At 39.0% G+C, this 12668-nt stretch overlaps 1 protein-coding gene across 9 annotated transcripts in view; it reads left to right on the top strand.

Moving 5' to 3' along the window:
- SATB1 (SATB homeobox 1) overlaps nucleotides 1-12668 on the top strand; it is a 93476-nt gene that overhangs the window by 55677 nt on the left and 25131 nt on the right. For all 9 annotated transcript variants that reach the window (XM_030477128.1, XM_030477161.1, XM_030477104.1 and 6 more), the window contains 2 exons: nucleotides 2229-2441; nucleotides 10458-10613. In XM_030477128.1, coding sequence (XP_030332988.1) covers nucleotides 2229-2441; nucleotides 10458-10613 — 369 coding nt within the window. The remainder of the gene's footprint in view (nucleotides 1-2228; nucleotides 2442-10457; nucleotides 10614-12668) is intronic.

The following is a 12668-nucleotide window of genomic DNA, read 5'->3' as shown; positions in this document are numbered from 1 at the left end:
CCAGTGCGAAAAGAATACAATGGAGGAACAGTGAGGACCCTGAGCTTAACAGTGTTGATAATCTCTCTGCAAAGCAGCATTTAGCTTTTATACAACCTGAGGTACAATATCAGGAGATCACACCGAGACTTGTATCTTGGCAAACCAATTCAAACCTGGTAAAATGAGCAGTAAATCTCTGCATGTCAGCATGGGGCAGGATGTGAGAGATGATGTTTTCTTTCTAGGGTTTTCCCATTTTACATCTTGTCCAACAATCTTTAGCTGAAGTTTTGTGCTCAGAAAATTGAAGCAGTAGCAAGGAAGCAATATTTGAAGCAGGCGAACTGTATTGTAAGACTTTGCCTGCGACTGGTACTACACCTTATGTTTCATATTATTTCCTCACATATTCTGACCTTAAGGTTCAAAGCTCCTAGAAGCAAACACCTTCTCCTTGCCTTCCTCCTGCTCTCTCATCTCCCCTCTTCTCTCTGCATCTATGTTGTCTCCTCTGCTCCCAGCTCATGCAGAGATCCATGGCGGTGATGGGGGAAGAAAAGGGGAATGAATGCTTAATGGCATTTCTAATCACCAAGAGGTGTCCTGCAGCAACAGTTATACTGACAAATGCAGGAAAAATACAAAAACCTATTTTCTTTGTTTACTTATTTCACTGAGGAGGGAAAAGTTATACAAGAAAACAGCCTTTTTTACTTTTTTTTAGCTGCCCACTATGTGGGAAAGACTTATACAAGCAAATATTTTCTATTATGGGCTGAAGTATTTTTCAAGGACGTTTGCTGTGGCTGCCAGTGGGCTGTTAGTAAGGAGCTGGCTGTTAGTAAAGAGTCTTCTCTCCTGCCAGTCCACTTGAGTTTAGTTTCCCTGTAAATGTGGCACTGAGGGACATGGTTTAATGGTAGACTTGGCAGTGCTTGGTTAGTGATTGGACTTGATGATCTTAAAGGTCTTTTCCAACCTAAACTATTCTGTACATCCTATGCTCTGCAGACAGCTTTGCCTCTCTTGGAGGATGAGTTGTGTAACCCTACCACTGACAAACAGTAGTAACTGTGGGGTTTAGTACTTAGCAGTAGAAAAAAACATGGTAGACAAGAATTTGATTTCCATATTTGCTAGTAAGTAAATTTATTATTAGACTAATTATTAAGAAAAATTTTAAAACTTATACTCCACCCAAATGCCACTCTTGTCTGTAACTCATTTATTTGCCTTCTAAGTCTTTTTCTGGACACCAGAAAAGAGGAGGGAGGAAGAATAGTCCCAGATGGCCAGGCCTGCTCCATTGTGAGAACCAAGATAAAATGATTGTGTAGGAAACCTGGTGTGGTCTCTACAAGCCACTGGTGGCATGCTGTTGCCTGCAGCCTGCCCATCTCTGGCGCTGCTATACAGATGCCCCCAGTGCTTGCTTTTATCTATTCGTGCTGGACTTTGAAAGTGGTCAAAGGACAACAGTGGTTTTAGGAAATCAGAAATGGAATTAGGAAATGGGACTTGTATGTCAGGTGTTCAAATAAATAGCCTAGGCAATGGGGTGGGTGAGAATTAGGGTTGTCCTAGGGAAAAGAGGAGCATGGTGGAAGGAGGAGGAAGGTGAAGGAGGGGGAGCATTCAACAGTGAGTTTCCTAACTTGTTGTTAAACTCCAGTATACAACTCTCAGAACAAAATATTGACTTGTAAAAGCACATGACCGGAGTCAGTTAAGCAGTACTTCAGAAACGTTGCAAGTTTATCATCTCAGATTAGTTGTGAAATATCACTTCCTTTCAAAGAGCTGTTTAAATTGCTAGAAATGTGCAAAGCCTTTTTTTTTTAGGTTGGCTATACATTTTGTCTAGGAAGCTTGAGAACACCCCAGTGTCATGCCTCTGGACTATCTGTATTTCACTTATTCTTAATGTCTTGTGATTGTCTGTCGACTGTGAAAGATTTCATGGCAAGTTAAGTCAGTAAAAAGAAGGAGACCTATTAGGCAGGTTCAATTTATGTTGTATGTAAAACAGATGCTTAATAAAATTAAGGGTACAATTGAGGCTCTCTTTTCACGACCTAAAATGCCATTAATATATTCCTCTGTGGAGTGAATAGTGTATCTGCTGCTCTCGTTCTCAGCCCAGTGGAAAGAAGAAAGAGGACGGATAAGCAGTAGCTTAGAGCACAGTTTTACAGGCACTCACCTAGGCTAACTCTCTAGCGTATTTTTTTCTTCCCTCCCTACAGGGCTTGCTCTCAGAAATCCTCCGAAAGGAAGAGGATCCCAAGACTGCTTCGCAGTCCTTGCTGGTAAACCTTCGGGCTATGCAGAACTTCTTGCAGCTGCCAGAAGCTGAGCGAGATCGAATTTACCAGGACGAAAGGGAAAGGAGCTTGAACGCAGCCTCCGCAATGGGCCCTGCGCCTCTCATAAGCACACCACCTAGCCGGCCTCCACAAGTAAACCACTCTCTCTGTCCTTGAGATTTGCTCTTTGTGTTTTCTCGCTGTCCTGCTGCGTGATACCTTTCTTAAAAAGAAGAAAGCTTTTACTGCTGGCATTCTTTAAATGCTTGTAGAATCATTATTTGCAGTGCATATCATAAATTTAAGAAGTATAATGGATGATAGTAGCAGTTTATTACTACCTGTTTTCTGGTTTTAAGATAAATTCTATCCATTACGGCCCCTACAGAGTTTTTTGTTAATTTTATTTAATTATTAAGATTCTGGCTTTTAGCTGTCTTTTTTTATCTGTAATTCTCAAGTGTTGTTTTTAACATTAGAGGTTCAAATAGCAATGTTGAAGGATTTGGACCACTAAGTTGAGTGGGAATGAAAGCGGAAGTATGAGTATATCATATTGTCTTAAAAATTATCTTCCAGAAAATGAACAGGTAAAACTAAAGGGATGGGGGAAAGAAGACTCCATCCCAAAACGCTGGGCACACTTTTACCAGGTTGAGCTACTGACAACTGGGTAACATGACAGACTTGCTATATCCATCACTCTTGAAAGATATGGATATGTTTTCTAAAGCTTCATTTAATACTTGTTCAAATGAAACTCCTATTGATTTCTGTAAAATCTAGTGGAGCTATTGGTTTAATTCTCTCACAGTGATAAAGCTTGGTCTAGTGGGATCCAGAAATTCAGTGATGTAGTCCTTGTGTCTATCAAGGAAACTCTAATGGTGATTTTTAGGGTGCATGAGGAATACAGGTGTGAGCCATAGGAATGCATAGGATTGCTACAAAGGAAAAACATGGTTGTGAGTGAAACACTCCAAAAACCTGTCTTTTCTGAAGTACTCTGCATTGCTGTGGTTCAAGATTGTACCTGTGCAAGAAGAAAACAAACTGATCTGCATATATGTGGGAATCATAGTGTATACGCAGTCTGGATTTGCTATACAAAGCAAGGTTTGGGGTCGTGGGAGTTTTGTGATGGTTGAGTACATAAACACAGCAGTTTTTTACTAACCAGGCTTAGGCTTGTGCCTATGACTTTCTGCCATACTCATTCTCAATGCTATAAATTCCTCAAGGTTATTTTCTAATTTTTCTGCAGCTAATGGATACTAAGGACCACACTAAAGTAATGAATAACAGAATTGTAGGAAAACGAGGACAGAAGATCACTTTGACCTGCTGCAGCACTTTTCACATGAAGAGAAAAAATTCGTAGCAGAAAGAACGGACTCTGCTAATGGTCTAGTTTTGTTATAATTAATTGAGTTTAGCCTGTGAAATACACTATAGATACTCTTCAAGATAAAGGATGAGAATTTATTTACATAGTAATGCTTTAGTGGGAAATAGTTAAATATAGATAACTGTGTTTAAAATAACAGTGGAGTTTGTTTTAATATCTGTACCTGCTCCCACAGCCCAGGTAATTCAGAGCAAAGGCTAACCCTCTTTCTTAACTTATCTCTTTCTGCCAAGGTAATGTCTCACTCTGTCTCAAGTGGTCTTGGGCAATTTCACAGCTAAAGAACAGAGTTAATTACAGGACCTTCCAGAAGAATGTCAAGCCAGAGGTAGTCCTTGTGTTGGTTTTAATTCACACTTTAAACTGTATAAATCCCTGGCAGTCAGAAAGAAAGTGAGACTTAGAGGTTTTCTTAACTGACAAAACATACTGTAAGTCCAAATTTAGAGTTTGGAGAGGGGGGAATCTATCTGTCTCTGCTGCACTCTTGTTCATAATTACATTTCATTTTTTCAGTAGCAGTCAGGAGTATAGTTAACCTAATTGTGACAGTTCAAAGTGGAAACAGCATACAGTTTTGATTCCTTTCAAAAGGAAAACAAGGAAACTTTATTAGACTAATACTTGATATCTACAGAACAAAACAATCATCTTTCTGGTTGTTATATTGTTCTCTGTCATTCAGCAAAATATACACACTTTACCTAGTGGATGGACAAAGGATGTAGAAACCTCCGAGTTGCCATTCTGTGCGACTTTTTTACATGTTGCCAGAATTACCCACCTGTAAACATGTGAAACGATTGCCGCCTGCTACTGAGTGTTCAGAGCTCTAAGTTTGAAAATTGAAATATCCGTGTTGGTAACATAAGTACACTTAATGCTAGAAATAATAATTAAATTGTTCTAGTTTTTACACTGGCAAGTATAACTACAAATCATAGCAGAAATAGATTATAGTCAGGATACTACAAAATTATTAATGCAAACTACTGCTCTGATATCCCCCTCCCCAAAAGTCCACAGTTTATTTAATATTTGATGCTAAGGAAATAGAACTACTGGCATTCTTACTATTAACTTTATCAGAAGCAATTATTTAAAGTTTGCTATACAGGAATGCAGTGTAACATTTTTCTAGCTTAGCTGTCAGCTTCTTGGACGATTGTTGAAAGACAAAATAGACCATTTATCGTGACAACAGAATTTACGCAAGAGCCAACATATTTAATATTAAACCTTTAGACCAGTGTAACATTTGAAACAATTAAACTATGAAACCATGAAAAATGGGAGCTAATATGCCACACATGAAGGTTTATTTTGCAATTGCAAGTTATCAGTTTCGGAAGGATGTGAAAATAAACATCCTGAAAAGGATCTATTTTGCATTTTTGTGTTGCCAACTGGTGGCCAGACAGTAGAGCAGACTTAACCATTTAGCAGCTGTGCTTGTTCTGTGTGAATTTTGCATACTGTTTCATGCAAAAACAGAAAGCATGACCTTGGAGGTCTGATAGGATAGTAGGAACTCACCAAGCATATATCCTGGTGCCTGAGTTAGAAGGAACTGTGTTGAATTTATCTCATTTTTACAGCATTCTAACTAGCCGCTACTTGAGCTAATGTATCTGGATTGTTTCCAATTCTTTTTTGAAATCCTTTAAGCAGCTCGTTGTCCCCCTCACTTCTTCCTTTCTCTCTGACTTACACAAAAAAGCAAAATCTTACTTTTTAATTTTTTTTTAATTGAAATCATTAGCCTCTAATGCATGAGCTTTTGGGATACACGTATAGCCCTCTAAGCTGGTCAAGTTGTAAAAGTCCGCTACTGTCTTTCATGCTGGTGGACTGAGCACAAGGAGTCAGCATACACAAGAATTTTTCCCCTGGACATTGTTCATCTTGCCGCCTCCTGGGGCAGAAGCCTGTCTGTCAGGCTCTTTCCTTGGGCTCTGAAGTTTATAAATATGAGCATCTCCATCAGGTAGGTACTGCATCACGGAGACAGTTTAACCTCTTCAACCTAGAAGGAAGAAAAAAAAGCCCATATTCCCCAAAGAAAATTTGTGCTAACGCTTGGAGACCATTATCATCCTCTGTAAACAGAGTACATGTAACATCAAGAGCAGAATATCGTTTTTTTAAGAAGCATCCACAAATCTTGCATGAGTTATGGTTCTGGGTACTCAATTGACAAAAACCTTCATTTTCATAAACATGATCCTGGCCTACCTCTGACTACAGATAAATTACAGTTCCTTCATGCTAAAGCTATTTCAGTTTGGGTCCCAGAGATAGAATGTCACTCTTGAAAGACTGGTCTTGAGGAGGACACTGCTTTTCTGGTGTTTGAGGACCAATGAACCTCCATTGCAAGGAACTCTGGATAACACCAGTGAATCTTAACAGTGGAGCCCTGGGGTTCAAACACATGCACATGCCATACATCAACACCAGCAAAATTTTTATTTGAGAATGAGGTTGATATCTTTGTGCCAAGTTGCATTTTAATGAAAGTAAAAATGCACAAAATAAGAAATGCAACCCTCTCACCACCACCCCGTGAAAACCACCATGGAGGAGAGTTAATGGAAACCCTGACACTTAACTATAACTGCACTTCCAGGCGCCACTGTAATAATGGAGTAGTAAACCTTGTCCTGATAAAAGCTGTTCTGAAAGCAATAGCATTTATTGTACCTCCCGTGCTATTTGCAGAGCAGAACTGAAAAGTAGTTTGTTTTGCCTGGAACGAACTACTTTATGAATTTTAATGTACGATGTAATATTAAAAGCTAAACCAGGATTAAAGAAGATTTTTTTTCCCAAGCTAAAACAGTACTTATGAGAATGTGTTATAAGAGATTTTTTTGTTTCACTTTTGGTGGGGAAGAAACGAGCTTCCATATTTGTGAAAACCTCTTCAGATTGGTTATCCCTTCTATAAAAAACTGTCCTTTGTTTAGGAAAATTGAATTAATCCAGAATTTCTTGCTGCTGTAATCAGTCTTATTTGATGAGAAGATGTATCTGGGCAGGCCAGGAGGGGATGAATGTGTTTGGGTTGGGTTTTTTTCTCCCAAGTATTTTTAGAAGACTAAATTGATTGGTGACAGGAAGATGGCCAAATGATTTTCTGATTCTTGGTGTGTTACATTTGTAAAATATAGCTTCCTTGTTCAGTTAGTGTTTGCAAAATCTAGTTAAAAAAAATTAGCTGATCTGTGGTTTCTTTCCTAAACAGAAAATGTGGCTATAAGTGTGGGTGGTGTGCTTAAGTGTGGATAAGATGAGAGATTGTGTTTTGTTTTGTTTTTCTCTCCAAAACGAATACTTTTTCCACCTCCTCTCCCAAGTCCTGAAGTTGCACCGTTGAGGGCTTTTTTGTTTTCTGTTCGGGCTTTTTGAGGAGGAGGGTGTTTTTTCAACCCAGCTTCAAACAGCCTCTGTCTTGAACTCAATTCTAAATTCAACACAACAGCCTAGATGCTTGCTATGTATAAATTATGAAACAATTTTATGTATGGATATTCTCCAAGAGGTTAATTAGCATTATTGCATGGAATTCATCAGACCAGAGCAAACCAATGGTCCATCTAGTCCAGCCAGAGTCTATACCTGATCTTTGAAGAGAAGTTGTTAAGAGGCAGGGGAAGAATTTTTATACTTGAGCAGTGATGTAAATTGGAGAGGGTGAGGGTATGGCTGTGAACAACAACTCTTGATAATCCCCAAACAGATCATTTTATACCTTTAAGACTTCTATTCTCCTCAAGCTTTTGAGGCTAATATGGCTTTTTGATGCAGATGCCCCAACCCTGGAAGTGTTCAAGGCAAGGCTGGATGGGGCTTTGAGCAGCCTGGTATAGTGGAAGGTGTCCCTGCCTATACCTAGGGGTAAGATCTAGGTGATATTTAAGGTCCCTTCCAGCCCAAACCACTCTATGATTCTATATTAGTGTTTTCTGTTGTTCATTTCCTAATGCAGTATCAATAGAAGGCAATAGGATTTTGTCTGTTTGAACTTCAGTGATGTACTAGATGCTGTTGAGTTTGTTGTACCTGTATAAGGATAGATGTGATTTACCAACTAGAATGAGGATTTTCAGTAATTCCCCTGGGTTAAATGCATATCTGTAGTAAATTGGGTATTGAAAAGTGTAGACCAAGATGCACAGTTTAAATTATGTCTCCAACATGGTGTGCAAGTCTTGGTTTTGATGATCTGAGTGTTCGCAGCTCAGTTAAGTTGTCTGTGAAGTACTGCTACAATGTGAAACTGTCTTTTGAAGCTGAGTAGCAACCAAAAAGGCAATGTGCTAACAGAAGAAAGGCATTTTGATCAGGATCACAAGAGCAAAGTGTTTCCTTCCCAAAAGGTACCATGGACTTGTGTGTGCTAGCTGAATATCATCGTCTTCTCGTCTTCCTCTTAGGACCCTGAAAGATTAGTCACAAGTTAGAAATATTTCTTTGGGAAGGAGTGAAATAACTTTGCCAAAATTTAAACCTGAGATCCAAGAAGGTGTGTTGACAAAACCACCTCATTTTCATTCGGTAGTTTAGCTTAGCCTGATTTTTACATGCAAGCAGAGAAGGCTGTCTCCAGTTGTGTATTTAACATTGCTATTGGTTGTCAGTTATCTTTTACTTTAAAGTTTATAAAATTGCCACTCATTTTGGAATTCTCAAATGATTTCATTGCATGGTATTCAGGAGCTGTACCTGCTCTCGTGGCCACATGCTGATTTGCCCAGTGTGAGGCATGTGTTTTCCTGCTCTGCGGGAGGTTCATCTTGCTGCTCCTCACGCTGCCCACTGCCAGGTGCCTCAAATGTTTCTGAGCAGGCGTTGGACCAGGCTTGGCCAACCTTTACTGTAGCATCACCTGAAAATGTCACACTGCAGAAACGGAAAGGCCTCACTCTCCAGGTCATGTCTGCAAAGTACCAGTTGTTTTCAGATGAAAGCAAATCACCTCATAAACTTTATGCTACATTCTGGGATTTCTCTTCATTTCCCTTTTCGTTTAGGGTTCATGTTTTCAGATACCAGAAAGTTGCTAATGCCTGCCAGAAGGCGGCAGGTGGAGGTGTGTTTGGACGCCTTGTTCTTGCTGGGGTTTTGCCCCTTGCAGCTAATGGACATGCGTTAGGACAGCTCCTTTTGAAAAGCCTCATAGACAAATCAGGCTCAGCAAAAGTGGTGTGCACTCCCAGTTCTGGGCTAGGTTATTTTGGCTTAAAAGCACTATGGGAGATAGTTAACACAAATTGAGCTTGACATTGCTAGGAAAAAATGGGTGGATGATTTGCCTAAGTATATCTCTCACCTTTGACACTCATAGTGTGAGACCTGTGACATATGAAAACTCACAGACAGATAGATTAGAAGATAAATTATCATATTGTCATGATTTCCCTTTGAACCTCAAGGGACTTTAGAGCACAGGAAGATGTTGACTTGCAGTGGATTAAACTGATAGTCAAAGTGTGGGTTTAGGCACATAATTAGGAGTAGGCTGAATCATCCTCTCGAAGTGCAAAGCTCTGTCCATTAGATTTCAAGGTAGCCTGAATGACTAACTTAGGCTAGACATGTAACTTCTGAATGGCTACATTAATGAAGTACTCTCAAGAACCTCAGTATGAACTAGTAGATTTGAATTGAAATCTAAAGGTTTGATTTTGCATCATCACCTGGTGGGTTCTTGGCAGAAATCCAGTCTTTCCTTTTCTCCGCTTTAGTATTAGTGGCCCATTAGGTCCGCTAATCTTGGGCAAGCATTGCAAGAGTAGCTGCTAAAGAAAGATGTTATCCTTAATTATTGAGAATATTGTAGGATAAGCTGAGTACCTGGTGATTTTTTGTACCTCTCAACTGATATTACAGAAACTGCACTGTAACCCTGGTGGGATGATTCTTGGTGTTGAAACATGTCTTCAGTCATTTCCAGAGGCTGAAGGAAAGGATTTTTTTCTGCACATGATGTCACTACTGATGTATGTTTTGTTGTTTTCCTTCATGCTGCAGATGCAGCACAGATGTGGTAGTGTAATCATTCTGTCTTGTTTTCATGCTTTTTCTTTTTTTTTTTTTTTTTTAACCTGGACTGCAAGAAGAATAAATATTTGATGTATGTAAGTGAAATACAACTAGAATTAAGATTTAAAAAAGCCCTACCTTAATTTCATGAATGAGTGGCTAAAATATTCATTATTCTAAATTACTGCTTTCTTAAAAACAGCTTAAGAATTCAACTGGTAAGATAATATTTTTTAAAGTTAAATCTAAAGCCACAACTTCTCTGCATTATCATGCATTTGAGTGTACTGGACATAAGGCATGAATCAAGATATATCTGTCAGCGGTTTATTTCATTAGAGGTTCTTTTATGCTGCACTATTTTCACTTAACTTGCATGTGGTAAAGAAATGATGTAAGGATTCACCAGTCCCTACAAGACTGTTTGGCAGGTTTGCACCTAATTTGTTTTATGCTGTTGAAAGTCACAGTAGTCAGTTAATGATAACTCATGTTTCAGATGCACTCACCTGTTAACAGTATGCTGAATTTTCTTGTTTCTCGGTTGCCTAAACCACGAATAACTTATAATGTTAGGTCTCTGAAAAGCTGAAAGAACATCGGAGCTAGATTGAATAAAAGGAATAAAATGGAAAGGGGAACTACTTGGGGAAGGAAAGAGAGGAAAACAGCTTCTTCATAACAAAAAATGTCTCATAAAATTTATTTTCTAGGTCAAAACTGCTACTATTGCCACAGAGAGGAATGGAAAGACAGAAAATAATTCCATGAACATTAATGCTTCTATTTACGATGAGATTCAGCAGGAAATGAAGAGAGCTAAGGTGTCTCAAGCACTGTTTGCAAAGGTTGCAGCAACTAAAAGCCAGGTAAAGTTCATTCCCAGGGCACAATGGCCTCCCTGTCTGTGTGATTATTTCCCCCACCCCGGTTTTGATCTGTTTCTGTGTGAGTTACAACAAGTGGCTGGGTTAGCCCACCAGCCTGGTACCGCAACTTGGAGCTCTGTGCTGAGCGTAAAGGTAACCTCTGGTTACCCATGACCAGGCAGGTTGAGAAGCGGCTTTCCAAGATGCATCCCTCCCTCTTCCCCGCCTGCAAGATGCCTTCGCTGCATGCCCATGGGTCTTGCATGGCTTGGAAAGCAAGAGGTTCATCAGTTCTTAGCTAGCGTGGATGTGACAGAAGCTGTGGGCAAGTTCTGTGTCGTGCTACCAAATTCATCTCGAGGCTTTGGTATTTTGCAGTTACATGCGCTGTTGAACTCGGGGTTCTGTTTTTTTGTGGAAATACTTACACCCACTGGTGAGGCTGTGCATGGGAGATGGGGCAGCAGCATCCCCATCAAGAAAACAAACAACCCAGCAAATTACGGTTACACAGGTTACATCTGAGAGAACATGATCTTTATGAAATACAATGGCTGCTTCTTTACCTGCATGTGTGCATATATTGCATATTCAGTTTTAAGCCTTTGTTGTGTGGTTTCCTGTTCTATTTTCTTCAAGTGAAGAATTTCTGTCAAGTTTAGTGGCAAGAGAGGGAAATCAGCAAGCACTTGTTGGGTGTGATTATCGTAAGTGACATGTCTTCTGAGATAGATCACTGGAGTATGCAAAAGCACTGATTTAAGTGAGAATGTGCTCAAGAAGTAAGTAAAAACATACAGAAAAGTGAGAAAGATTAGAAGCATGTTTACACCGACATTTGAAAGATATAGTATAGGCACCAATACTTGCAATGTAGATTTTTCACGTTAGATTAAACATTAAGTCCACTTGATCACTATTCCTTTACTTTTCTAAAATTGTTTCATAGGAAAATACAGCATTTTCCAGGGAAATCTGATAACAGTTAGATCAATGTTTCTTGGGCCATCAGCATTTTAGTGCTGGTTTTCTTTTTAACAATTTTTAACTTTTGGCTTCTGTGTTGTTCACATTTTGGAGTTTACTCCACTTCATTGTGCAGAAAGGATGTTGTCTCTTAAGTTATATGCTGTAAGGAGCATTTAAAGGAATATTTTGGAAATGTTATATCAAAATGATTAAACTCAAGCTGTGGACTGTAAAAATTATAGCTTTATAGGCCACATGCCTGCCTACCCTTCAATCACTGTCAAAGTGATAATTTCTACAATAATATGTTTCTTTTATTGTGGGATTCTAAACACCAAGTGCTGTTTAAACATTAAACTGAATTGTTTATGTTAGTGCTGTACTCAGTGTGTCATACATCAGGCCACTATAATCTCCCATGGAATGTAAAAATTCTGTCATGAATCATGGCTTGTATATCAGAAATTACTGTAATTTTGATTGGAAATTACAGGGCTCTTGAAATGTTTCTAATTATGATAGAATGTTACAGCAGTTTCCAACCTGTGTGCTCCTCAGATGTCTTTATTTACATTCCAAGACTTGGGGTTAGAGAACTGTCCGTTTTCTACACCTTCCCCTTTCCATTGCAGTTCTCCACAAAACTAAGGTATGAAGCCAATCTATTGGTCCGTATAATTTTGATCTGATTTGTGTGATAGTATATTCATTTAAGTGCACAGTCTTAAAATTGCTAGGCGGGACAGCTTTTCCAATGCTGACTTTAAAACGGACAGGTAATCGAAGAGAAGTGCAAAAGCTTCCAGAAGATGCGGTGCAGGTTTTTTAAACTATTGGTATAAAATTTAGATTCTTGTACAAACTTTGTTACCAAGTATAGAAAGCAAACATCAGCAAACACATAGTTCTTTTCCCTTTAATTGTGGAGATTATGCTTGTATTCTCAGAGGTTATTCTTCTCCCCAGTTTAAGCAATGCAATGTTAACTTACATGTGAAGCAAGTGTCTGGATCTGTAGTTAGCTAAGTGCTACTTGTAGCAGATAACTGCTTCACAGAAGTAACATCTTAGGTAAACTGGATGTGT

Source organism: Strigops habroptila, chromosome 1 (assembly GCF_004027225.2).
Source record: "Strigops habroptila isolate Jane chromosome 1, bStrHab1.2.pri, whole genome shotgun sequence".
In the NCBI taxonomy this organism is placed as follows: domain Eukaryota; kingdom Metazoa; phylum Chordata; class Aves; order Psittaciformes; family Psittacidae; genus Strigops; species Strigops habroptila.
The sequence above is the reverse complement of the archived record's forward strand: the minus strand, read 5'-3'. Positions and strand labels throughout refer to the sequence as shown.